The sequence below is a fragment of the Podarcis raffonei genome, chromosome 17 (genome assembly GCF_027172205.1).
Source record: "Podarcis raffonei isolate rPodRaf1 chromosome 17, rPodRaf1.pri, whole genome shotgun sequence".
NCBI classification, from domain to species: domain Eukaryota; kingdom Metazoa; phylum Chordata; class Lepidosauria; order Squamata; family Lacertidae; genus Podarcis; species Podarcis raffonei.
The window spans coordinates 10075449-10103146 of NC_070618.1; the positions used below are offsets into that span (position 1 = coordinate 10075449).

The window sequence follows — 27698 nt, forward strand, 5'->3', positions numbered from 1 at the left end:
TCCAGTCGTTTGACTTAGCCCCCAGAGGCGCACTCCATTGTCTTCTTGAGACAGATGGATGCCAACAACAGCATGAGGAAACTCTCTCTGGTGAATTTCTTGCGTGTAAATTTACCACTCAAGTGTTTAAAAGAGGAAATGGGGATTTGCATCCCCTCCACCTGTCCGTCAGGGCACTCGGAACACCTTCTAATAAAATACATGTTCAAGCCAATTCAGAATACTTGGTACAGGATTAGTGGTTCTGGCAACGGAAAGACACCACTTTATTTTTCCACACCCAATACTTGTTCTTTAAAACCTGTCCTGTTTCCTACTGACACACTGCTAGGCATACAATCTCTTTTGGCTTTGCTTCACTATTAATAGAAGTGCATGCCCTGCACCCAGAAAAGTCATTAAACACTGCCCCCCCCCCGCCTCCATGTTAAAAGAAGCTTGAGCGATTAACAGGCAGTCGGTCTTCATAAAATAGTTCATGTGATCAACCCTGTAACTGAAATTGGAAACGCTTTTAGAAGCCTCAGGAATACTATTTTTGGAATACTCTTAAATTAAACTCTGTGTTGCCATTTTCTCTTAGCTGTGTTCTTGTGTAGAACTGCTGGCAATTAAGCAATGCTGGTGAGATGCATATGGTTTCTTTGCAGACTTTCTGTTGCATTAGAGGCTATAGTATATTGGTAGAGTCTTGGTTCATACTTTGGTTTAATTGAATTATCCATCCATGCACCCCTCCTGCAACAGATTGGCTAATGATCCTGAAGTTCTGAGGCAGCAAGTACGAATAGCTTTTAAAGATCCCATTAAAACCTAATGAAAAGTACTGCTTATATACTTCCCTCCATCTCCCTGTACTTATTTAATGCAAGCTTCCTCAGGATTATTCTAGAAAGGAAAGCCTTAAGCTTCTGAAATATTTGGAGGCCTTGCGTTTACAGTGGGATGTATGTGTGTGTCTGGAGTTTATAGGGTAGACAGGAGAATGTCTGCACACCAGACTGCTTGGATGGGATCATGGCGGTGTTAACAGGATACTGTTAGTTCTTAGGGATTGTTTACAGCAGGACCCAAACCAATGGATTCAAGTTACAAGCATGGAGATTCTGGGTAAACATCAGGAAGAACTTTCTGAGGGTAAGAGCTGTTTGACAGTGGAACGAACTCTCTCAGGAGGCGGTGGACTCTCCTTCCTTGGAGGTTCTTAAGCAGAGGTCGACAAGGTTTACCGGCCATGGGCCAGATCACTCCCACGGAGATAGTCTGTGGGCTGGACTGGCACAGTGCGACACCCAAAATTGCGTCTGTGCATGTCTGTGGCGCCATAAACTTCTTCTGCGCATGCCCAGACGCTGAAAATCACACTTGCACAGAAGCAATTTTCAGTGTCTGGACATGCACAGATGCAATTTTCGGTATCTGCCCGTGCGCAAACTCAATTTCTGGTGCCACTCTGTGAGTCCCTGCACCGCGCTGCACCAGTTTAGCGCAGCATGAGGGGGACTCACTGAGCGGAAGGCTCGGTTCAGGGGTGGCTCATGGGCTGGTAAAACGGTCTTCGTGGGCTGCATCCAGCCCATGGGCCGCACATTGCAGACCCCTGTTTTTAAGCATAGGTTGGTTGTCCATCTGTCATGGATGCTTTAGTTGAGATTCCTGCATTGCATTCTACGATTCCCATCAAGGCCCCTCAAGGAAGCATATGTAATGTCTCAGAATATCACAAGGTGCTTCCTCTGCGGACCTCATGTGTAGCTTGTCTCTGCATTTTCCTTGGGCTCCGAGGGCCTTCTGGCACTTCCCTCACTGCGAGAAGTGAAGCTACAGACATGTATTTCCAAGCTTGGTGGTAAATCTTCAGATCAAGCAATTGAAATAGGCTCCAATTTCTTATGGGAGTTCTTGCAACCAGAACACCATACAAAACAATTTAGATGACAGTGCAGAAAGTGTAGTCTCAGGCACAAGAACCAGAATCACAGGACTGAAGGCGAAGTATCTTTCAAACTACATTTCAGGGAATTCAGAGTTAACTCTGCTGGAGGCCCAAATGCTTTAAATATCAGTTCCTAAGTGCTGTTGGGCTCAGGATCTCCTTGCGGAAATCCCAGAGACATCTGGTTGGCGTCTGTGGGAACAGGATGTTGGACTAGATGGGCCTTTGGCCTGAACAACAGGCTCATCTTATGTCCTTATGTTTAACTTGGAATTCCTCAGACGCTCATCGGGGCTCCTCAAAGAAGATTAATAACGCTGGGCAATCTTTCCTGAAACAACGGTTGCCAACAGCTATTATTAATCTTCCCTTGCAATGTGCAGCCACGGGGAAATGTTAAGCACATTGTAGCACACTCTGGGTTCATCTGGGGCTCTGCGGAGGCCTAGCAGATTGTAGTAATGTAGGACCTGAAAGAATGCCCTGAAACACACAGGAACATTCTCTGGAGTGTTCCAGGGCTCTACGGCCGATACCAGAGGATTCCCTGGCAAATAAGTGTATGTTGGAAGGTTCTCTGCAGCCAGGAAAAGCTTTAATCTCTTAAATCAGATTTCTCCTCAGATTTACCCACTTTAGGACTATGGCCTGCCCCAATAATAATAATAATTTTCTATTTATACCCTGCCCATCTGGCTGGGTTTCCCCAGCCACTCTGGACAGCTCCCAACAAAATATTAATAACAATAATAAAAAGCGAAAAAACACCAAACATTAAAAACTTCCCTAAACAGGGCTGCCTCCAGATGTCTTCTAAAAGTCAGATCGTTGTTTATTTCCTTGCCATGTGATGGGAGGGCGTTCCACAGGGTGGGCGCCACTACCAAGAAGGCCCTCTGCCTGGTTCCCTATAACTTTGCTTCTCGCAGTGAGGGAACTGCCAGAAGGCCCTCAGAGCTGGACCTCAGTGTCCGGGCTGAATGATGGGGGTGGAGACGCTCCTTCAGGTATACTGGGCTGAGGCCGTTTAGGGCTTTAAAGGTCAGCACCAACACTTTGAATTGTGCTGGTACTGGTTGACATGGACCCAATGTGTGCATGCTTGTGCTTATAAGGCAAAGGGTGGATGAATGCTGAAACAAGGCCCAAAGGGTTGGTGTGCAGGCCGCATCTCAGGCTCTAATCGTGACTGATATGGGCATGAGTGTGTGCCAGGGCTGGGCAATATATCGTCCAAAACTGGTTTGAAGTACATATCATGATATCTGTTTCTTAGTTTTTGACCTGGCAATATACTGCGAATCATGGTGTGTGGGTGTGTGCTGTGCAAACATCATAATGTGGGGAGAAACGTGAAGCCAGCCGATGCCTCTTCATAGCTCTATCCTTATTTCAGACATTGTGATATATCGGTTTGTTGTGATGTTTAGCTGGTGATATGTCATGAAGTTGAAAACCAGATATCGCCCATCCCTAGTGTTTGCACAAGCTAGGAAGCCAGAGATTTGTCCTCATTCCTCACCAAATCTACTGGGTGCTTTGTGGGCTTCCTCTCAAAGTAACACGAAAGTAGATGTTGAGTTTTGTTACCGTACAAACATTGTTGTGTTTTGCTTTTAGCCCGTTTCTGTCTACCTCTTGATATAGAACCTAGTCGCCATTAAAAATTACTGTTCTGTTCATTTTGTTTCTAATGCATGTTCAAAAATTTATAACGAACAAAAGAGAACATTTGTCTGGCCACTTAGGCTTCCCGTTGCAGCAGATAGATATTGTGTGGCTGCTTCCTCCGCACAATGCTTCCATTCTGACGGTTTGTCCTCTCCCGAATACAAATTTGTATACGCCTCTGAGCACCGGGCAATGGCTTTGTGAAGCTGGCATCCTCTTGGGAACAGAATTCGCGTAGCACAGCGTAAATATTTAAAATGTAATATCCGCACAGTACACTTTACCTCAAGGTATGCCACGCTCTAAACTGCAGAATCAAATAAGGAACGAAGAACAGATTCGCTTCGAGCCGGGGGAGTATATAAAATCTTTATATAAAGAAAACTAAAAATAAATAAGCCACTTGTTTGTGATTTATACAGAAGTGGTTCAAATGCCTCTTTTAAACACTGGAAGGATCTCATATTGTCCTTTATATCCCTGAGTTGACAACAACAACAATGGATTATCCCAGGGGTTTTTTCAGCCAGAACTCAGTTCCAGCACCTCTCAGGTAGGCACCATTGCCATTCTAAGAAAACAATGGAGGTGTTCATGGTGACTTCCAGTACCTCTTTTTCTAGAAAAATGGCACCGGATTATCCACACGGGACATATTTTATCTACATGGTGCCTAGGGAACAACTTGCACCTTAATATCAGCAAGAGAAAGGAGATGGTGTTGGACTTTCGGAGGAAGAGAGGAGAACTAGCCCCACTGTACATCGGGGAGGGCTGTGTGGAGAGAGTCTTTTCCTTTAAATTCCTAAGAGTTTATCTCAGTGAAGAAGTGAAGACCTTACTTGGAAAATCAACACAACCCAGGTGGTTAAGAAAGCCCAACAGAGACTCCATCTCCTCAGAGTATTGCAAAAGAACGATGTCAATCAACATTTGATGATCTCCTTCTACCGGTCCACAATAGAAAGTGTCCTATCATACTGCATCACGGTGTGGTGCTCTGGTTTGAAATCAATTGATAGGAAGTACCTATAGAGGGTGGTGAATACGGCACAAGATATTATGGGCTGTCCCGTGAATCCACTGGATGACATTGCGGAAGAACGTTGCCTCAGGAGAGTGAGGAAAATTCTCAGGGATGATTCACACCCTGGCCGGCACTTTCTTGATCTCCTGCCCTCAGGCAGAAGATATAGAAGCAGGAGTAGCCGCACCAACAGGGTAAAGAACAGCTTCTATCCGTGGGCTGTTAGGCTGCTGAATGAAAATATAACAACAGGGCAACTGACTTTTGGGTTTGGTGGGTGTGCGTCAGTAAACGAGGGGAATTGAGACTAAGAGAGCTGAGTGGGGGGTGCTCGTGTAATCTTACTGTATACAAGTTGTACAAGTGACAATAAAATATTTCAATTTCAGTTCAAAAAAAATTTCAATTCAATAGTGGACAGCTTCCTGAGGTTGGGGGCTGATTGAGTCTCCAGGTCTCTGTTACTATTAATGGTCTTATTTATTTAGGAAATTTATATTTAAAAAATGCACACGCACAAACATAAACAGTGTACTATAAGGGAAATAAAAAAGCATAAAATATAGCAGAACATATTGCATAGTGATCAGTGGCCTTTTGTTGATGACAATAATAATCCAGGAATGCTTGGTAAAGAGAAAGGTTTCTTAAGAAGGCAGCAGAAAACATGATATAGTTGACACCTGTTTAATGTCTAGGGCTTGAGTGTGGAACTTCCGGTCTTGTGTAACGGGCCCTGGAGATGCTTCCCCAGGCCACCCCCTTCACTGACAATGCCACACTCCTCCTCCAGTTCTTCTGCCTGGCTGGAAGGATCCTTGATCTATAATAATGCCTCTTACTGGATGGAGAGGTGTACCGTATTTTTCGCTCTATATGATGCACCCGACCATAAGACGCACCTAGTTTTAGAGGGGGAGAACAAGAAAAAAAATATTCTCTTCCTCTCTACGCAGCGCTCCTTCAGTAAAGCGGCAGGAGCAACAGAGCCCCTTCCATTTCTCCTCCTGCTTCTCTGAAGGGGCGCTGTGCAGAGAGGGAAAGCTGCACAGCGCCTCTCCAGCGAAGCGAAGCCAGGAGAGCAAGAGGGATCAGTGCGCACCAACCCCTTTTGCTCTCCTGGCTTCAGCGAAAGCAACATGAAGCCGCTGCGCTCTGGAGGCTTCATGTTGCTTTCACTGAAGCCATGGAGCCTGGACTCGCTCCATAAGACACACACACATTTCCCCTTACTTTTTAAGAGGCGAAAAGTGTGTCTTATAGAGCGAAAAATACGGTGCATGTAGAAACCTCTGACTTCTCTGTGGCTGAATCACAGCCTCTGGACAGTTGCCCACTATTCGGAGTGTTGTCCTTTGGGCTAAAAGTATTCCCTGCCCCTGGCCTGGGGGAAAGGTGTAAAGACAAAGTTCTGAAAGGCCTCCTACCCCTTATGACCTCGAGATGTATCTTGGATACCTTTACCTCGCAGAATAGCTTTCAAATTTTCACTGTGTGGATCTAGCTGCTTAGTATTTTCCTTTTCTTCCAGGGCAACTCAAACAGCATTGCGTCTGTGGACGTTTCGGCTGGCTTTGTCGGGCTTGATAACTACGTGGAAATCCCGGCCATCTTCCTAACTGGATTTGCGACGTACTCTGGACCTTTATTGTGGGCCATTCACTTACTGTGCTATTTGAGCTCCGAAGTGAGCAGGTAATCTGTGTGTTTGGGTTTTTTTTGCACTGACCGCAGCTTTATAAATACTGCTAAATGTTTAATTTCTTTCTGGCTGTGTGCTGAATGTCACAGTCCATGCTCCAGCGAACTTCGCAAGCCTAAGGGGCGAGCTGGAGACGTTTTGGCAAATGCGTGTTCTCAAAGTTGCGTGGGCCGAGATAATGGAACGTTTAAGAGGGCAGAACTGGCAGGCAAGCAGGAGGCTCTTTTCTGTTCTGCCCACTGATCCAGCAATTGGGTTTTTAGAGTCTGGCTGGAGAAAAGAAGTGAAAAACTACTGGTGGGTGGGGAGAGAATTCCTGGGCAGGGGGGATAAACATACCTGCCTGCAGATTCTGCTTTGCAATTGTCCACATTTCCCCCCATATTAGCATTTCAAAAAGGCTTTGTTGGCATCTGTCTGTCTCAAGAGACAATGTGTGCTGGTCCCGTGGGTTATCCGTGAGGCGAGGTCCGAGTCCAATCCGAGGTCAAGGGTGCAGTATGGAGGCAGTCCATCAAAGCTGAAGCTGGGTCCAAGGCAGGGAGTCGGGGGAGGTCAGGAGCTCCGGCAGGACAGGGTGCAGGCAAGAACTGGCTACCAACAGTGTTGCTTCCGCAACCTGGGACTGGGGCTGACTGGCTTTTATCTGCCCCGAGGCATAGGGCGGCCCCATCCAGCTGTCTTGGGGACTCCACTCTGGTTTTGTGAAGGGTTTACTCCTTAGCCTTTCCTTCTCCTGAAGAAGGCAGTGGAGTTTTAGTGTCAGAAGTCTGATCCTAAGGGTTGGAGAAGGTGTGCTTTCTTTTTCTGCTTTGGCTCAAAATAACACAAATGGGATATGGCAGCCATAGGCAAACTCGGCCCTCCAGATGTTTTGGGACTACAGCTCCCATCATCCCTGACCACTGGTCCTGTTAGCTAGGGATGATGGGAGTTGTAGTTCCAAAACATCTGGAGGGATGCGTTTGCCTATGCCTGGGATATGGCTATGTGGTCAAGAGCATTGGAGAGCCTTGGTTACAAAGATCCAAACTGACAGTCTCAACACCTGTTGGCTTTTCCTGATTCAGAGTAGGAATGATGGGGAGCAGGGAGTGGGATGCCATAGCCTGAGGGCACGCAAGGTAGCTTCAAGAAGCATCACCCAGTTGGCCTCTGTCCCCTCCTACCCTTCCCTTTGGGGGTAGTGACTAGGGTTTTTGGCCTTATCAACAAGGCCATCCAAAAATTGTAGACACCCCCCCCCCCATATAGAGTGAATGTATATAATCACAATATAAAGGGCTTGCAGCTGAATGTGTATCAGCTTTTTAATATTGAGCACTGGTTTTGAAGCTTGGTGTGATGACCTGGGAATCTGATTCAGAGGCTGAACCGGAGGAATCCCAGCCTGCACAGGAGTCCCCTCCTCCAGGGCCGGCTGAGCCGGGGCAGGGCCTTGAATCTGAAGGGCCTGCACCTGTGCCGGATCCTCAGGAGCAGACACCAGATGAATCTACTCTGGCTCCGGAGGTGATTGAGGACCCATTGCCTGCAGGTGCTCCTCTCCCAGCTCTGTCAGGAGAAGGTGAGGCTGCCTCTGGGTCCAGTAACCCTCCAGCCTCTCCTGAGCTGCAGGGGCTCAGGGCAGAGAGGCGGAGGGAACTAGGTTCTCTTAGGAGGAGTGCTTGCCTTAAGGCCAGGAGAGGCGAGTCACCTGTGGGCTGGGACCGCCATAGGCCCCAGAGGAGGCCAGTCAGCCCAGTCCCAGGTTGAGGGAGCAACGACGTTGGAAACCTGTTTCTGCCAGCACCCAGACCTGTTTTCCGGAGTTCCCGACCATGCCTGGCTTCTTCCATTGGACCCCACTTCCCCCTTGGGGGACAGTCTCCAGACCCTCGGCCCAGGACCAGACTCTGACCACGCCTCATGGTAACCCCCCCAACCCGGGACCAGCACACTTTCTCATTATAGGTAAGCTAATTTGAAGCCGTTGGCGGGGCTTCCTGGTAAAAACTCAGGAGAATTGCTAACTCAGGAAACCTTGTTGCCTTTCTCCTTTTTAAAGTAAGGTAGTTCATATTATTTATATATAAAATAAAATAATAAATAATAAATAAAATCACCTTCCTTCCCTATAAGGATCGTCAAAGCTGCTTATGTTACAAGTATCAAATAAAAGCACTATTAAACTCAGAAATAAAAATTAGACAACAATAAAAACAGCAGCTTACATGCTTAAAATGACAACATAAAAATTGCCATGTCACACTTGCCACTGCCCTGTAGCCAGCTGCAAATGCCTGGTGGGGCGTTTATAGTTTTTATTATTATTATATTTTATTATTTTCTATTATTTTAAAAATTAGTTGCCAAAAAGAAATAAGTACTTTGAGTTACATATTGGAAAAATGACTCAACTAAACAAATGTTTAGTTAATAACTATTCCTAATCTATTTTACAGCAACTTAAAACATTAACTTAAGATGACCTGACAATTAAGAGAAACGTATTTACAGTATTTTTAATTTATTTGAACTATGTTAAAATCATTTAATATCGGCTCCAGAAGTAATGTTTGGACAAGCCCTAGGGGGATGAAAGTGTTTGTTTTAAGTATATAATCTCCATTTTTTAAAAAAACAACGCAAACAGTTCGTATTAAAACTTAGGACGAACAACAGTAACTGGAAAATTTGGCAAAAAGATTAATTGCATTACATCAGAATGACAAATTTTCCTGGCTGGACTGCTTGATTAAAGAGCTGCAAATATTGTTCATGTTCTTAAAATAGATTCTTAGTTTAATTGGTTGTGTTCCCTTTACTTTCCTAAAGCCTTACTAGATGGGTGGATTTCGCCCATATGCAGTGTAGTTCAGATCCTTTAAAAGGAAAATACCCCTGTTGCGGTATTGCCACTGACTAGCTAATTCAATCCTTGCAGCGACAGTCACATTAACACCAGTTTTTTTAAAACGTGTTTTCATTCCAAAACCTTTATATAGCTAAGTAGAAAAATACACCCAGGTGCAGGAGAGGTAAATGAACAACAGCCACATGGCAATGCAAAGAAGTAGACCGAGAGTCCTAACATGATTCTGTTAAGACGCAAGTCATAATACAGTGGTACCTCGGGTTAAGTACTTAATTCGTTCCGGAGGTCTGTTTTTAACCTGAAACTGTTCTTAACCTGAAGCACCACTTTAGCTAATGGGGCCTCCTGCTGCTGCCGTGCCACTGGAGCACGATTTCTGTTCTCATCCTAAAGCAAAGTTCTTAACCTGAAGCACTATTTCTGGGTTAGCGGAGTCTGTAACCTGAAGCGTATGTAACCCGAGGTACCACTGTAATGTGAAAATATGTGAATGGCCAGAGAAGGGTTTAATGCTGTGTAGTTAAAACATTTTGGCTTCTGCCTTCCTTGGTAATTTGTGCCATCAGAATTTCACGTGAATACTCAGAGCTCAAGCGGGGGCCTTAATTCTTACACCCAGAGTGCACTTTAGACCAGGGGGTCAGCAAACTTTTTCAGCAGGGGGCCAGTCCACTGTCCCTTAGACCTTGTGGGGGGCCGGACTATATTTTTTGGGGGAAAAATGAATGAATTCCTATGCCCAACAAATAACCCAGAAATGCATTTTAAATAAAAGGACACATTCTGCTCATGTAAAAACACGCTGATTCCCGGACCGTCCGTGGGCCGGATTTAGAAGGTGATTGGGTTGGATCCGGCCCCCGGGCCTTAGTTTGCCTACCCATGCTTTAGACTGTTACTTTGGCTCCTGACGTTATTTTGAAATCCCAGCTGTGTTTTATTGAGGAAGGCAGAGAGGCTGGAGCATTTGAATAGTGCTCAACCTACCATATTGGCCCGAATATAAGCCGCACCTGAATATAAACCTGCCAGGTTGGTCACCATTCTTTCCATATTGCAGATTCCATGGATGGGCAGGAGGGACAACATGAGGACTGAGGCCTTCCTGATTCCACAGTTCAGCTACTTAGCCTCTCTGCCTCACTAGCACACAAGCTGGGAAAAACCTGACTAGCCAGAGGTTATATTAAGAGAACAGGACCTGCCTTTGAATTATTGCCAGGTTGCTGTGATTTTCGCTTCAAAGTAGAGACTGGCTTATCAGTCTCACTACTGCCCAATATAAAAACCAGCGTTTAGGCCTATGACAACCATTACTTGCTCAACCCAATGGCTAGCGTGTTCAGCGGCACATCATTTTGTTTACCAAGTGCTTTGGTATTGCGTCTCTACAGACTTAGCAAGCACCTACTGTGCATCAGAGAGATTGCCTGTGTGCCTGTAATTCTGTTTTGCATTACAAAACCTACAGCACATCCCCCCACCCCTCCTCCAACCCTTTATTAAACTTAATAAGCTGTTTTTTGTGCAGTACACAATTCTAGCGCCGGCTGCAAAGCCTGCATAAATACGTTCTCCCAGGATGCAGAGGCTGTGTTGTCAGAAATCCCTTAACAGCCGCCACAGAATCACAAGTGTTATTCATGGTATGGTTAATGCTCCTCACGCAGAGAGGAACCTGGAGAGCTTTTAGCTGACCTTGGTTCATCAATAGGCTAACATTGGAGAGGGGAGAAACTCCTGATGAAGCACAGTGTTCAAGAGGATTCACTTCAGTTCTCAAATTTCATTGTATTCTGCAGCCTCCCTCTTCTCTCTCTCTCCCCCCCCCCCGGCCAAAGTGTAGAGATCTGGCTGGAATTTGCAAGGAGATTGTCCTTATGAGCACTGATCAATAAAAATATGTAGAACTGTAGAGTTGGAAGGGACCCAAAGGATCATTTGGTCCAACCCCCCTGCAATGCAGGAATACGGGGATCGAACCTGCAAACGTTACCAGCACCACGCTCTAACCCACTGAGCTCTGTAATGCACTGTACTGTAAGCTCCTCTGGGAGCCTTGGCTGAACTGTGGCAAATGTTTCCAATAAACAACGGCGGCACCTGCCTCCTAAAATAAACCCAGCCTATAGGTATCAAGGGACACGGGTGGCGCTGTGGGTTAAACCACAGAGCCTAGGACTTGCCGATCAGAAGGTCGGTGGTTCGAATCCCCGCGACGGGGTGAGCTCCCGTTGCTCAGTCCCAGCTCCTGCCAACCTAGCAGCTCGAAAGCACGTCAAAGTGCAAGTAGATAAATAGGTATCACTCTGGCGGGAAGGTAGACGGCGTTTCCGTGCGCTGCTTTGGTTCACCAGAAGCGGCTCAGTCATGCTGGCCACATAACCCGGAAGCTGTACGCCGGCTCCCTCGGCCAATAAAGCGAGATGAGCGCCGCAACCCCAGAGTCGGCCACGACTGGACCTAGTGGTCAGGGGTCCCTTTACCTTTATAGGTATCAAACATTGAAGAAACACAGGTCTGGTTTGAGGAGTGCAGAGTAGCTGAACAAATGGATTTACTGCCCCTGTGTTGACCATACATTCATAGGCACATCTTGCTTATCTTAACTAGTTCCTAATGCATGTGACATTCAGGTGCCTCGGTGCTATTTGACGTGCACCTTAATGATAGCAGATGGACCTCTCAGCTTGATAATTGGTGATGAGCGCTAGAGATGTGTATAGAATCAAAGATTTGATGTTGCCGGCCCTTTAGAACGATCATCTTGAGTGCCTTGATGCTGGCGGGTGGGGGCGCATTGTCACGTTGAGTAAATGGAAATAATTGCGCCTGTATTGTGTCAAGCTTTGAAGATCAAATTGGCACAAGACCAGTGGATAGCAGAGCCAAATAGTGGAAGCTGAAGGATAGGCTTTCTGCCAGCTAGGTGGCTCTGTTCTGGAGTCTTTCGTCTTCATTAATGAAGTGGGATTGGACTGTCACCTTTTGACAGTTTAAAGCAGGCTTTTCCTCCCATCAGATGCAGTGGGACTGTGGGGTCTGTTGCCAAAAATTAAAAATCTGCTCTTTGCACTCTTACTTGTTTGGCCTTGGGTATCATTCTGCAAGGGACACGGGTGGTGCTGTGGTCTAAACAGTTTCTATCCAAATGCGATTTGGGGTTTAAATGCAGTGTAAGGTAGTCTCTATGGGAGTATATTGTATTTAATTATTTTAAATTAATTATTTTGTATTTTATATTTCTTGGAAGCCACCCAGAGTGTCTGGGAAAACTCAGCCAGATAGGTGGGGTATAAATAATGAAATAATAATAATAATAATAATAATAATAATAATAATAATAATAGTTATTATATTTTCTGTGAACCGCCCTGAGACCTCTGGGTATAGAGCGGTATATAAACTCAATTAATCATCATCATCATAATCTCAACCAGGGAGACTAATTTTCTCCCAGTTGAAGAACCTGACAGGCAGCTTCTCACCTCATATCTTAAAATAGTATTGGGGTGACAATGAGGACCTTCAGTTGAGCCATATCTGCAGTATTGTGCAGTACACAGGCCACAGCATGCAATGGGTCATGTTTCTTATACATACACAGGCAATAGAATTGTCTCCTGGCGAGCCCCTGCTCCTCTGCCGTGAAACACCTGTGCAGTGTGCAGGGAATTCTGGGACATATACAGAGTTCACACTGGGCCCCATCAGGCCTGTTGCAAATTACCCAGCTCTCTGTGGGAACTGATAGTCAACACATAGCACTTTCCCATGGCCCCATGTTGCCAGGGAATGCCAGTTGCGCTGGGCAAGCTGTCGTTCCAAGAAGCTTGCATGCCATTACTGATTGCCTCCGCAAGGAGCCATTGGCATGCTTTCAAGGAAACCACAGTTCCCTGGAACACACTGGCGGAACTGCTGCTCCAAAAGCGTTATTACTGCTTGGCGGCAACAGCTCCCATTGGACATGTTTCATTTTGGTTCCTTCCCAATTACCCATTCAGCGAGAGCTGTCTTCATGTATGAGCAGTCCCATCATTTCTCTTTATTCACTGACTGTCATGATGACAAAGCCTTCTCTTTATGACAGGGCTTACAAAAGGTCATGTGTAATAGCTCTACAAAGTTAATGGGCAATAAATCTACAGCCTTGGGAGCCACCAGTATGGCTTATTCTTTTTTTAGTTCTCTGTGATTGCCATGTGGTGTCTGCCAAACCATCTCTTGAACTGTTAAGTCGACGTCTGGATTTCTGCCCGGCACTTAGATGGTTCCCATCGTCTTGGGCCTGCTTTGGAACTTAGCAGTGGCAAGGCGCCGCCTCCAAACAATCGCTTTTCTTATACAATAAAAAAGGGTGGGAGGGTGGGTGTCCCCAGTTGTAGGTAACAGAAAGACAAAGTCCCAGGAAGACAATTTAGCAAAAAAAATATGAAAGTAATATGTATGTAAACATGTGCACTGCAGTAAAAGAATACAACGATCTATGAATAATACAAGCCAAAACCATCAGCATTCCTTTTAGTTTTGCTAAGTTGGGTTGCTGTGACCCCACCCCACCCCTTATAAAACACCTTTATTGTTGTTGGCATCTGTCTGTCTCAGGAGAAGGAGTGCACCTTTGGGAGTGGAGAGTTACAGCACCTGCTGAGGCATCTAGAAGAACCATATATCCATTGAGACTCACGTCTCCACTCGGCATAACTCCACCTGAGTTGTTTTTGGCTCTCTGCAGATCAGGCTGCAATGCTGGAAGCTGGTTGTCCTGCGTTTCCTAAATCCACTTCCATCTTTCATTTATTACAGAGGCTTTCCTAGGCCACCCCGAGGAAATTATTGGATAGGGCATTGACACGGGCTGAGATCATGTTTTGCTTTTTTTATTATTTCAAGGAATCCTTCAGCCATGGGGCACGGCTGCTTCTGTTACGCGCTGCTGCGTTCCATCCCGGTTGCCGTGTACATCGTCCTGGTCACGGGCCTGCGCTACCACCTCTTCATCTGGAGCGTTTTCTCGCCAAAGCTTCTCTACGAGGGGGTGCACGTCTTCATCACGGCAGCCGTGTGCACCTTCTTCACAGCCATGGATCACAACCACTTGCGTAAAGCCCATGACTGAAAGCAACTGTTAAGGCAGAGTCTTGCATAATTTCGAGCGACGGACTGAATTTCTACTATGGAATGTGGATTCTTGCCTTTAGATTGATATTTAAAAGTTAACTGGGTAATCTATTTTTGGCAAACATGTTTATACATGCATACATATCCAAACACACACACACACACACACACACACACACACACACACACACACAGGTTGCATTGCAGAGTCTGTCTTGAAGTGCGGTTCCAAGTGTAACAGGCCATGCGGTCGGGAACTGTATCTAAATTTCGGTTGACTATAAATGGATTGTTGGATTGTGTCCCTTCCATGCCAGTTTTCATTGCCTGCCTTAACTACAGTTAAACATCCCATTGGCATAGATGTTGATTGCAATGGAAACTAGCCAGGCTCTGTTCTCCATCTTACTAAACCAGAGTTTGAAGCTGGTTAACAGGCCCTGGTCAAGTGGGCATTTGGCTTGACTTAACTATGATTAATACCCATTGCTGACTATTAAATCGTGGTTATAGTAATCAGTGGCAATTGATGCTGGAAGAGGTCACAGGCTGCCCCCAATTTCTTAATTGCACCACAGTTGTCCGTGTTGTGTGTTCACTATCTGGGTTTGAACATCTGAACAGGATCATCTCTTGAGAAATTCTTACTGGTCTTCATTCCTTCACATTGGAGTTTAGATGAAAATCTACCAGGCTTTAACAGATTGCTGGGGGTAGGGTTCTCGCTATCACTGGGACTGTATGTTGAAATTTTATTCCACTCCTGCACTTCGTTTCTCATTTGTTAATCATAACTTGAAAAAGTAAAGTTTTTATCTCCTTATCAAATTCCATGGAGTGCTGGCTGATGGACCTCACTCAAAAGGTTAAAACTATGAAGAAGATTCTCTCCAAACCAATTACTTGTATTTTTGTTGTTGTTCCTTTGATATCCTCTGAACATGATGGCTCACAATGTGACAGGATGCTGTGAACTGGAGATTAGACATACACACATACATTTGTACACACACACATCACAGTTCTATGAATGTAGCTCTCTCAGTTTCCTGGCGTTTCCTGCAAACAGCAGTCAAAGACTATGAAAGCGCTCTGGCAGGCTTAAAAGTGCTGGCATATCTGTAAATATGTGTGTGAAATTCTTTATAAGCATTACTGGAATGTGTTTTTTATAGGGAAAAGCAACTAATTCCATTATTTTTGATAGCTGAATTGTAGCATGGAAATGTTACAAGTTATATATGTAATTATATAAATAAGCTATCGGCGAATGTCAGTATACTTGCTGCTGACAGCAAGCTTTGCTTAAGAAATGCAAAATCTATGTTTTAAAAAAAGAAGAGTTATATTTATTTATGCTAACTTTAACTCTCCTGGGTGAGACCTTGTTTTTTGGTATTAGCGTGTATTCAGAGGCTACCTTTCTGAGAATCCAGCCCTTGTGGGGTGAGTGGGAGCTGGTTGTGGGTGCTTACTCACATGATGTTAGAAGGGGGGCGGGTATGATGCATTTATCTGCCTGCACTTACCCTGCGACTCATTCTCAGATCATGGAGGCAGGAAAAGCCCATAGGCACAATAGAGCCTGGCCCATACTTCATATTCTCTGTTTATAGTGTGTCAGTCCAAAGCTCGTTCACATTCTCAAGTTACGCACTCAAGTATTAACCCCATATTATTCAAGCTTCTCGCGTTTGGTGAAATGGTGTCAGATCTAAACGTCTAGACGAGGTATACCGTATTTTTTGCTCTATAAGACTAACTTTTTCCCTCCTAAAAAGTAAGGGGAAATGTGTGTGCGTCTTATGGAGCGAATGCAGGCTGCGCAGCTATCCCAGAAGCCAGAACAGCAAGAGGGATTGCTGCTTTCACTGTGCAGCGATCCCTCTTGCTGTTCTGGCTTCTGAGATTCAGAATATTTTTTTCTTGTTTTCCTCCTCCAAAAACTAGATGCGTCTTGTGGTCTGGTGTGTCTTTTAGAGTGAAAAATATGGTACTTTCCTTCTCCCGTGCCGTGGAAGGACAGAATGCTTTGTGCCATGAGCAACGGTGATTTACAAGGTGTTTTCATTCCTTCCTACAGACATGCAAGCAAGGACCGCAGAAGCACTAACGATGGGATTTAAGCAGCATCTCTGCATTTGCAGCTGTTGATCTCTTATTGTTTTTAGCTGCACGGTTCTGAAAGCATTTGATTATTTACATGTTATTGCAAACTCTTGGAATAGCAAGCAGGAGCAGAGCAAACAACGCTGCTGCTCTGGCAAACAGCAATGCTAATATTATTTCCTACTTTAAAAAAAGAAATTTTCTCACTATATTTCTAGGCGGTGTTTTCCAAGTGGAATTGCTTGCCTCCAGAGCAGGCCCTCTCTCCCTGCATCTCAGTGTGAGTCACTGTTCCGGTTCAGCCCCCGTTGGAAGGAGGAGAAACCGGAGGTGCAATAAGCAGACTCCTCTGAGGACAGGCAGTTTTGCTCTGTACAGGGAGGGAGGCAGTTGTCAGAGGTCCCTCTGCTGGAAGCAGGGGGTGGGTGCTCACACCTGAAGCTTACCTGCATGCCGTGACATAGTAGGTAAGTACATTGGGCTTACAGGAGTCTTTGATTGGTTTCTTTAAAATTTTAATACTTACTTTTCTAGTGCAACAAGCTAATGTGCCCCAGTGCACAATTTGGCAAATTACTGCTCCAGGGCAAATGAACAATTGAATCTTTTTCCAATAAGAAAAAATAGCTTATAAGAAACATTTGAATCATGCCACATGTAAATACAGTTTGAGTTTATCTGAGCAACCACTCTGGCCTGTATATATGCTAATATTTAAAATAGGATGGCAGTTTTTCAGGCAGTGTTTTTTATAGGTTAGATAAGAATCTTGTTTTAGTTTGAATAACAGAGAGTCTCTCGGGGCCAAACTAGATGAGATGCAGGAGATCTGAATCTGGATCTCCTGGTGCTTTTCAGCTTTATTCCAATGCTGCAGTTTTGGACCCTCAACTAGACTGGGCCTGGGGAAGAAGATTTAATTCCTGTTGTGTTTCCCTTTGCTTTGCTGGGGTGGCCTTTCTATAGGTAGCTATATCTTTTTCTTCACAGGGCAAATGACAACTTACGCATGTGCTTTTGATGAGGAAAATGACTTGGAAGGATTGACTTTGCCTTCTCCCGTATCGGAGCCTGATCCAATTCTAGAACTCCGATCACAGATCTTCCCCCATCACCTCCAGTTTGGCTATGACCCTGGTTTAAAATGCAACTTGAATGCAGTGTAAACATGTTTTACAACCTTCCCTCACAGCCTCTCATAAAACGGAGGCCATGACTGCCTATCTCACACACTGACTCAATACAGATATTGCACTTCCCATTCAGCATGCCAGGTGGAAACCTGCAAACTGATACTGCAAGCCAGGATTACCTCATGATTTGTAATGGGTGGGTGGGAATCACACCAGTTTCCCAGTAAGGTGTTATAGCAAGCCAGTAACTCTTGTACTAGTAACTCTTGTACTAAGATGGGCGTGTGAGGAGGGGAGGAACCACACAGGGACATGGTGCATTCCCCAAACCAGGAATGTGATGGTTGAACCAAACAATTGAACCGCTTTTCTATCTAACAGAATGACCTAGGGCAAAAAATATCTGACTTCTTAGGTCAAGCATTATCAGAGTGGCACAAGACATTATTATTAGAATCATAGAACCGTGGAGTTGGAAAGGCTAGTCAACCCCATGCAATACAGGAATCTCAGCTAAGATGACAGGTGGCCATCTAACTTCTGCTTGAAACCCTCCAAGGAAGGAGACTCCACAACTTCCTGAGGAAGACTGTTCCACTGTTGAACAGCTCTTACTGTCAGTAAGTTTTTCCATATATTTAGTCGGAATCTCCTTTCTTGTAACTTGAAGCCATTGGTCCAGAGCAGAAGAAAAGCTTGTTCCCTCTTCCATGTGACAGCCCTTAAGATATTTGTAAGTGGCTATCGTATCTCCTCTCAGTCTCCTCTTCTCCAGGGTAAACATACCCAGATTCGTACATTCCCTTTTCATCTCCATAGAGGACTCTTGCCTAGTAATTACCAGTCATTGCTTCTGAAAGTTTTGAGCGCTTCAAGTAAATGATCTTGTGTCGTGTCTTTGCATGGGTATGGAGAAAACCAAAAAGGAACCTTTGATTTCATAGTGGCTCCTATGTCCATTTGCCAGGAAAGATTAGGACTCCAAAAATGGATTAAGAAGAAATTAGTGAATGCACCTTATTATTTCGCTTAAGGCCTCATTGCACAGTAGATTTTTATTTGTATGCATTAAGATGTTTTCTAAGTATGTCAAAAATATAAAGGTGCAAATTCAGCAAACATGTTCACAAAAGCACATCTCAGTTCAGTAGACATGGCAGGGAGCTGGAATTGGTTGCAGTTGAGTATCCCAGCCAATTTCACTTAATAATAATAATAATAAATTTTTATTTATATCCCACCCTCCCCAGCTGAAGCCGGGCTCAGGGCGGCTAACAACAATAAAATAATACAAGTACCAACATATACTAATTTTAATGATTTTTGCTTTAGCAGCATCTGTGCACTTGATGCTTTACACAGCAACATAAACAGGCTTGTCTCTTTCCTAAATAATTTTATGTACAGATGAAATTACAAGAAATAAAGGGAGAACACCCACAGTGATCAGGGGAAAAAAAATTGGCTGGGGCTTTTATGCTTTAACACAGCACTGCAAAAGTATTTTGCTGTACATACATGCTTCTTTGCGTATCCAACTTTAGATCTTAAAGGCATGAACTGTACTTCTCATGCAAGTCTGGTTTGCTGCTGCATATTGTGTGCTGTCCGTTAGGCTGTAGTGGACAGCACAGCGCTAAGTGACCTTTTCATGACAACTCCCAAAGAAAGTTATATTTCTTTTGTTCTCCAGATAGGTCACGCGTGGATGTATTGTTCAACCATCCTTTGTGCTAAACGTGGTTTGTTGTCTTAATTCTGAGCGAGACCCTAAAAATACAGTAAAATGGTAGTTTGGCTTGTCAAGCTGAGGTCTGTCCCCATAGGGTGTGACAGCCGCTTGCCATGTTGCAAGTGGAGAAGCTGGAGGGGCAGAGAAACTGCCTCAATCATTGTTGGTTTGGTGTAGATCCTATTCTTTACCTATGGTTTGCATGCCCACATGAAACCATGGTTTATGGCCAGTATTAACCCTCGTTAAGGAAAACAAACCATGGTATAAACTACAGTATGTGCAGCGTGTTAGTTTTGTTCCATTAGAATTCATCTCTCTTCTCAGCTAACATATCTGTTGGATGGGCTTTGCTTTATGATGAATGTCAGAAAAGAAGTGTTGCTGTTTTAACTAGCTCCTGCGCTCGTGAGACCTGCTGCTGTTCAAAGGCAGCTTGCTCCCCAAGAGGCTTGCAACACATCTGTCAGGATTTTGGTCTAACAAGGAGATTCTTTTGGGGAGCAGGAAACAGCAGCTTTGAATTTGTTGCAAAAAGCCAGATAGGCATGCTTACTGTATACAATTGTCTCTACTGCAGGATTTCTACGAGTTTGGAGCCACAACTGCTTCTCTGACACACACACACACACACACACACACACAACCCCTGGCCACTTGACATTCAGGCGGGTAGCTGCGCCAGTTCTTCAGGTCATAAGCCAGGATCCCATGTAAATCTTTCAGCTCAAGATTGTTCTAAGAATTGACCTTTATTCGGTGTCCATTTGCTTAATTAGGTAATGCATTGTAGCTCAAATTCCCTGCTGTTTTGAAAAGATTCATTTTAATGGGAAAGTTTGCCTCCCTGCGGTACGATACGAGGCCCATTGATTTGGCCAGTTTGCACAATCAGACTCATGTAGCAAATGTTTTTTTCTTCTTCTAGACTCAGGAACATCAGGGTGCAGCTGTTTGCATCTGTGCATTGAGAGAAAACGGCATATTTGTATACATTCTCCCCCAAGGAATATATATATATATATATATAGAGAGAGAGAGAGCGCTTTTCCTAGACATGGTACTTAAACTGAACCCTTATTCTGTGACAATCTAGTTCTCTGTGTAGATAATCCCTCCCACCCCTCTTTTTGGGGGGGAGGAGCAGTTCAAAGTAGCCCTAAATCATATATTTCCTGTTACAAAGCTTTCTGGAAATAGACATGGAAACCATGAGGTTAAAAGCAAATACCGTATTTTTTGCTCTATAAGACTCACTTTTTCCCTCCTAAAAAGTAAGGGGAAGTGTGTGTGCATCTTAGGGAGCGAATGCAGGCTGCACAGCTATCCCAGAAGCTAGAACAGCAAGAGGGATCGCTGCTTTCGCCGCACAGCAAATCCCTCTTGTTGTTCTGGCTTCTGAGATTCAGAATATTTTTTTTCTTGTTTTCCTCCTCCAAAAACTAGGTGCGTCTTATGGTCTGGTGCGTCTTATAGAGCGAAAAATACGGTACTTTTTAAAGAAAGAGCTGGGGCTGATGCAGTGCATTTTGGGGACTTGCTGCAAGTTTATTACTTACTTGAAGTCCACCATGGAATCAAAATTAACTTTGGTATTGGAAGGAAGGAAGGAAGGAAGGAAGGAAGGAAGGAAGGAATTCTGATTTTGGGTGGTTGTGGTGGTGGCAGCTTAATGGTAATGGAGAAAAGTCTAAATCTGCAAGCTTTGAAGGAGTGAGTTGAGTGTGTCTTTAGATGTTTCCAGGCTGAAATGCCAGAAGTCTGTTACTTCTAGTTCTTTGATAACAATCTGAATTAGCATTTAATAGTTTTAAAGCATTCTTGTTCCTTAAGACACCTACTTTGTACAAACTGAAACGTGGGTTAGTCTTTGGGTTGACTTTCAGCCCAAGCCTATGAATGATTGCTCAGAAGTCCCCCTGTGTTCCGTAGAGCTCACTCCTGGGTCATCGTGCATGGAATTTCAACCTCAGAATTGGGAAGGTGTGGGAGAGTCTTCCAGTCAGGAAGCCGAAAGGACAAGGAATACTGCTAGGCCCGAAAGGATAGCTTTCAGGACTGAAGTGGGCAATGATGACAGAGGAAAGAAATATTCCAAGTCCAGGGCAGAAATTGAAGGCGCTTGCAAGAGTCACTACAATGAGAATTTCAGCGTTGGCAGAGTTCCCTTGTTTTCAGCTTCTGTTGACTTCTGATTAGTCCATATTTTAATTTCCTGTTTGTGTGTGTTCTGTACACGAGTTATTTCTCCTGTTCTGAATAAAGTTTGTTTGTTTTTCTTTTGACTAATTTGGCTCTTGATTGTGCTGTTTTTAAGCATGTTGTCATCTTGAGCACAGCTCGGCTGGTTTTTGGAATCCATCGTGGTACGTTTCCCTCCTTGAAGTTTCTACGCCAGTACTGTATATATATTTGCAGCTCCGTTTCCCTTTTCCCCTCACAAAAATGCATCTTCATTCCATGTCAGAAGCACACGGGGAAGGGAAGGCTGTATTCCCACAGACCAAATATACAATAACATATATATTCAATTCCTTATTTAGTGGCTGGAAGGAAATGAATGGATTAGATTTCATCAGGCAAACAGCCTTCTAAGTGGAGACAGAGGAAGTAAATGCAGATGACAAAGGAGCAGAAATCCACAGTCGGTTCATCAGGGGAAAAAATGAGAAAAAGATTTTAGGGAATAATGTGAAAGTGAAGAAGATACAAGGGGATCATGGAATAGCTAGAAACTTTTAATAGACCTATACTCAGTGGATTTGTCTTTTTTGTAATAGAAGCACAAGAAATCTACCCCAAAACAAATAACTGCAACAAAATTAATACTAAACTGTATAACAAATATTGACACAGCATAATTGGACTGCAGTGGTGATGTGGACCTACAACTAGCCTGTACAAATGACAGATGGAAAATGCTGAAGTGAGCCAAATTATACATGCAGGACGTGATTAGAAATATCAACAAACACCCGCTGCCCAGCATGGGTATAAAGTTGCTCATGAACCATCGGTGCTGATGACATCTCTTAATGTTCTGCCTAAAACCCTGCTGGGAGACTGGTGCGTCACTCCCAAATGGATTTACCCATTGTAAGACTGATTAGCTGCACGAGAAAAACCCAAACGTGCTGTGTGTAGCGGACATATTTATTCAAAATTGTGCTGATAGCAGACCTGCACTGCTGTCTCACGACTTCTAAGAGCAACCCACTGAATATTCAGACTCCGCCCCCCCCCAATTAAGCAGAGGTTACGTTTATGCGCATAAGTGAAAATCATCATATAAGTGGGGGGGGGGTCAGTATTTTCATCCCTCCCATTGCAAAGATCACCAGATCATGTTTGTTTTACTTTCTGTCTGAGAGAAAGAAGGGGGCAGAGACTACTCTTCCAGACTTCCGTCTCTAGTACTGTGGTGGTTTTTCTTTGATCTGTCTAGAGACAAGATGGCAGTATGAGAGAGCTGCTTCTCTCGTACATGTTTGTTATGGTCTTTTATTTGTTTAATCAGTAGAAATAAATTAGGTATGCCACAAAACCTCCACAGCTTTGCTTCTGTTACTCGGCTGCTTTTGAGGTGCTCACATCAGCAAATGTGAGTCCACTGCACCAGGACCTATTCCTCGGGAAGGCTGTGCTGCTGTTCCTGCGTTCCTGTGATCGGAAGGTTGGAGAGGGTGCTTCCGACACCCAGCCCATGCAGGCGCTGAAGACGTGGCCTGTACATGGGTGTATGGGGGGGGAGCCTCTTTCCCCCCTGCTTTCCAGCTCTTTCTCCATACAACTCTCTCTTCAACTAGAGTTGAAGCTCTGGGGCTGAGTGGAGGCTGGAGAATATGTGGAAACATTGCTGTTGCATCAGCTGCTAGACAGGGAGGCTGAGAGCAGCCTAAACCAGGCACGTCCAAAGTCCGTTTTGGGGGTGTAATTTGGTCCGCCGGTTGGTTTAATTTTTTTTTATAAGCTATTTATTAAAGTTTTAAAGATTTATATAAAATAGAAAAAACAAAAGAACAAACAGAAACAACAAAAATACATACAAAACACATACAACAACAAGTATAATTTCAATCCCCTATATTCATAAAACTTACTTTCCCGACCTCCTCATACCTCCCCTTTCTGTATTCCAATCTCTAATTAGTTCAATTCAGCAAATCCTTCCCCTAATTTCTATATAATTTTTGACCTTTCTTTTCTTAATTACATAATCGTTACAGCTAAAAACCACTTAATTTCAACCACTTAATCTGTCCCCTGTGTCCCAACAACTTCAATCCTAAAACTTCAACCCCAAAAAAGCTCAACAACTTTGGGGTAAAATCATAAAACTCAACAACTTCAGTCCTAAAAAAAAAGGTTAACAGCTTTGGTCGGCCCTCACGGCCCTTCACTTCATCAAAAGTTTGGACACCACTGGCCCTAAACAAAGCCCTGCTGTGCCTCTTTGGGGCTTCCTCGACCCACACTGAAGTCTTCAAGCTCCAGAGAGGATCTCCTCATGAGCCACATAGACTCCCCAGCTCTTCCGCCATTTCCTGGTTTGAATCTATTTATTTCCCGGTGCTAAGCATATATGCAGTCACACATGAGTCAAATGTGCGTAAGTGGTGGGGGGAACGCCTGTATAAAATATACATTCTGTCGTTTGTGAATGTTGGTGATTTGTATTCTAATTGTTTGTTTTTTTTTTTTTTAATAATATTTTTTATTACGTTTCTTTCCAAATTTTATACATTACAAACAAATAAGGAGTTTACAAGAAACCATTTTTTTTTTTTTAACAAAAATCCCAACTTGGACTTCCCCACCCCTTCCGATTCTGCGTTCTTTATATTAACAATGTCAGCAATTTGTTACCTTATGTCATACCTTATTGTAACTTTTACATGTTATGTATCTATATTCAATGTATTATGTCACAATTTTTATACTTTTAAAATAAACGTAACATGTTCAATTTCATATTATCTCCTTTTCTCTTTTATCACTTAGTTTACTATTTACTTAATCATAATTGCTAAAGCGTATCATTTCCAAATCATGCACCGTCTTAAGATTCATGCAGTTTGTAATACTTTTGCAAGTAGTCTTTAAACTTTTTCCAGTCCACCTCAATTGTTTCTACATCCAAATCTCGGATTCTGCCGGTCAGTTCAGCTATCTCCATGTAGTCCATCAACTGCATCTGCCATTCCTCCAGCGTGGGTAAATCTTGTGTCTTCCAGTTCTTTGCGATGAGTATTCTTGCTGCTGTACTAGCATACATAAACAAAGTTCTGTCCTTCTTTAACACTTTCTGGTCTACCATGCCCAACAGGAAGGCCTCTGGTTTCTTGGGAAAGGTATACCTAAATACCTTTTTCAACTCATTGTAAATCATTTCCCAGAAAGCCTTAACCTTTGGGCATGTCCACCAGAGGTGAAAGAAAGTCCCCTCTGCTTCCTTACACTTCCAACATTTATTGTCAGACAGGTGATGTATCTTAGCTAACTTGACTGGGGTCATGTACCACCGGTATATCATTTTCATAATGTTTTCCTTCAAGGCCGTACTGGCCGTGAATTTCATTCCGGTGTTCCATAACCTTTCCCAGTCTTCAAACATAATGTTGTGTCCAACATCCTGTGCCCATTTAATCATAGCAGATTTAACTGTCTCATCCTGTAAATTCCACATAAGCAGCAAGTTATACATTCTAGATAACAGCTTTGTCTTTGGTTCTAACAATTCTGTCTCTAGTTTCGACTTTTCCACCTGGAAACCAACTTTTTTGTCCATTTTGAAAACCTCTTGAATTTGAGCATAATGTAGCCAATCTCGCACCTTATTTTTTAGCTTGTCCTGGCTCTGCAACTTCCAATTGTCTCCAATTTTTTCAGTCAATTCCCAATATTTCGGCCAATAGGCCTCCATATTGGGTCTTTTTCGGGCCTTGGCCTCCACTGGTGATAGCCACCTCGGAGTTTTACTCTCTAGTAAGTCTTTATATTTCATCCAGACTGCAAAAATTGCTTTTCTGACAATGTGGCTTTTAAACAATTTATGTGCTTTAACCTTGTCGTACCATAGGTATGCGTGCCATCCAAAAGCATTATTAAAACCTTCCAGATCTAGGACATCGGTGTTTTCCAACAAAAACCAATCTTTCAGCCAGCAGAAGGCTGCAGCTTCATAATACAACCTCAAGTCCGGCAGGGCAAACCCCCCTCTTTCTTTCGAATCTGTTAATATTTTAAACTTTATTCGGGGCTTTTTGCCCTGCCAGATAAATCTAGATATATCCTTCTGCCATTTTCCAAAGCAATCCACTCTGTCCACGATCTGTAAGGTTTGAAACAAAAATAACATTTTCGGCAACACATTCATTTTTATAGCTGCAATTCTTCCCAACAAGGAAAGTTTCAATCTTGACCAAATTTCTAAATCCTTTTTAACTTCCAACCAACATTTCTCATAATTATCCTTAAATAAATTCAAATTCTTGGAGGACAAATAGATCCCAAGGTATTTCACTTTTTTAACCACATTCAGTTCTGTTTCTCTCTGAAACCCCTCTGTTTCTGTAATTGTTAAATTTTTGGTCAGAACCTTAGTTTTTTGTTTATTCAACCTAAATCCCGCCACCCGACCAAATTCAGATATAAGTTCGAGAACTCTTTTTGTACTGGATTCTGGCTCCTGCAGTGTCAAAACTAGGTCATCTGCAAAAGCTTTCAGTTTATATTGTTTCACTCCGACCTCTATCCCTTGTACCAACCGGTCCTCTCTGATCATATTCAATAGCACCTCCAGGACTGAAATAAATAACAGAGGGGATAGAGGGCACCCTTGTCGTGTCCCTTTTTCAATTTTAAATTCCTCCGTCACCACATTGTTCACTATTAATTTAGCTTTTTGTTCTGAATAGATTGCATGTAATCCATTCTCAAACCCCCGTCCCACTCCCATCCCTTCCAAGTTCTTCTTCATAAACATCCAAGATATGTTGTCAAATGCTTTCTCCGCATCAATAAAGATTAACACCGCCCTTGTGTTCCTGTTTGTCTGCAAAAGTTCTAAAATGTCAATGATGTTTCTAGTGTTCTCATATAAATGTCTACCAGGGAGAAAGCCAGCTTGGTCTTTATGAATTACTTCATTTAAGACTTTTTTAAGTCTATTTGCCAAAATGTCTGCAAATATTTTGTAATCCACATTTAGGAGTGAGATGGGACGGTAGTTTTTAAGCTGAGTCTTTTCAGATTCTGACTTAGGTATCAATGTGATGAAGGCTTCTTTCCACGTTTCTGGTGCCCTCTTCCCATCCATAATCTGGTTACATACCTCCAACAAAGGTTGTATCAAATAGTCCTTCAGAACCTTGTAATATTTGGAGGTAAGTCCATCCGGGCCTGGAGATTTGCCTAGTTGCATATTCTGAATGGCACCTTCAATTTCCTGTGAGGTTATTGTAGAGTTCAAGATTGATCTTTTATCTTGAGTTATTTTTGATAGTCCATTTATCTTTAAAAATTGATCTATCTCTGATTCTTTCTGGGGCCCCTGTGCATACAGTTCTTTGAAGTATCTGTGGAAGCACCTCCTAATTTCTTCTGGTTTCTGTACGATCCTTCCATCAATCTCTAGATTTGTTATCGTGTTTAGCTTTTGTCTTTTTTTCAGCTGCCAAGCTAGCAGCTTTCCACATTTATTTGCTGATTCAAAAGATCTTTGCTTCATCTGTTTTATTTTCCATTCAATCTCCTGATTAATCAATTTTGAGTATTCTGCTTGGTGGAATTTAATTTCTCTCAGCACCTCCTTGGACTTTGGTTTGGTTCTCAGTTTTTTTTCTCCTTGGTGTATTTTCTCCAATATTTTGTCCTTCTTTCCGTTCCAGAGTTTTTTCTTGATTGAATTCTGTTGTATCAGAAACCCTCTCATAAGAGCTTTGCTTGCGTCCCAGATCGTTCTTTTTTCAACTGTAGTATTCAGATTTATCTCAAAATAGTCCTTTAATGTTTTTTGGGCCTTTTTCACAATCTCTTGATCTCTTAGTAGTGTGTCATTCATTCTCCATCTGAAGGAACCGGGTTGAGTTAATCTAAGTTCTATTTTCAAGGCGTTGTGGTCGGAGCATGTTTTTGGGCAGATTTCCACCTTTTTAGTCTTGGGTGCCAGCCCCCTGGAGGTCCAGATTTGGTCGATCCTTGACCAAGACAGGTGGGCCTCAGAGAAAAAAGTTCCTTCTTTACCTAGGGGGTTCTTTGTCCTCCATATGTCGATCAAATCCAGATTGTCAGTCAGTTCGAAAAAAGTTTTGGGCAGTCTGCCGTCTGATGTTAAGTTTTGGTTGTAAGACTTATCCATATGTGTAGACACCACTCCATTCATATCTCCCATCATTATGATGTTAGC

At 43.4% G+C, this 27698-nt stretch overlaps 1 protein-coding gene across 2 annotated transcripts in view; it reads left to right on the plus strand.

Moving 5' to 3' along the window:
* Positions 1–14619, plus strand: part of PIGG (phosphatidylinositol glycan anchor biosynthesis class G) — a 51863-nt gene extending 37244 nt beyond the window's left edge. Inside the window, exons 12-13 of one of the 2 annotated variants that reach the window (XM_053370387.1) lie at positions 6166–6329; positions 14090–14619. In XM_053370387.1, coding sequence (XP_053226362.1) covers positions 6166–6329; positions 14090–14315 — 390 coding nt within the window. In that variant the 3' untranslated portion in view covers positions 14316–14619. The remainder of the gene's footprint in view (positions 1–6165; positions 6330–14089) is intronic. The other variant, XM_053370389.1, reaches the window with a different exon arrangement.
* Positions 14620–27698: the final 13079 nt, after the last annotated feature.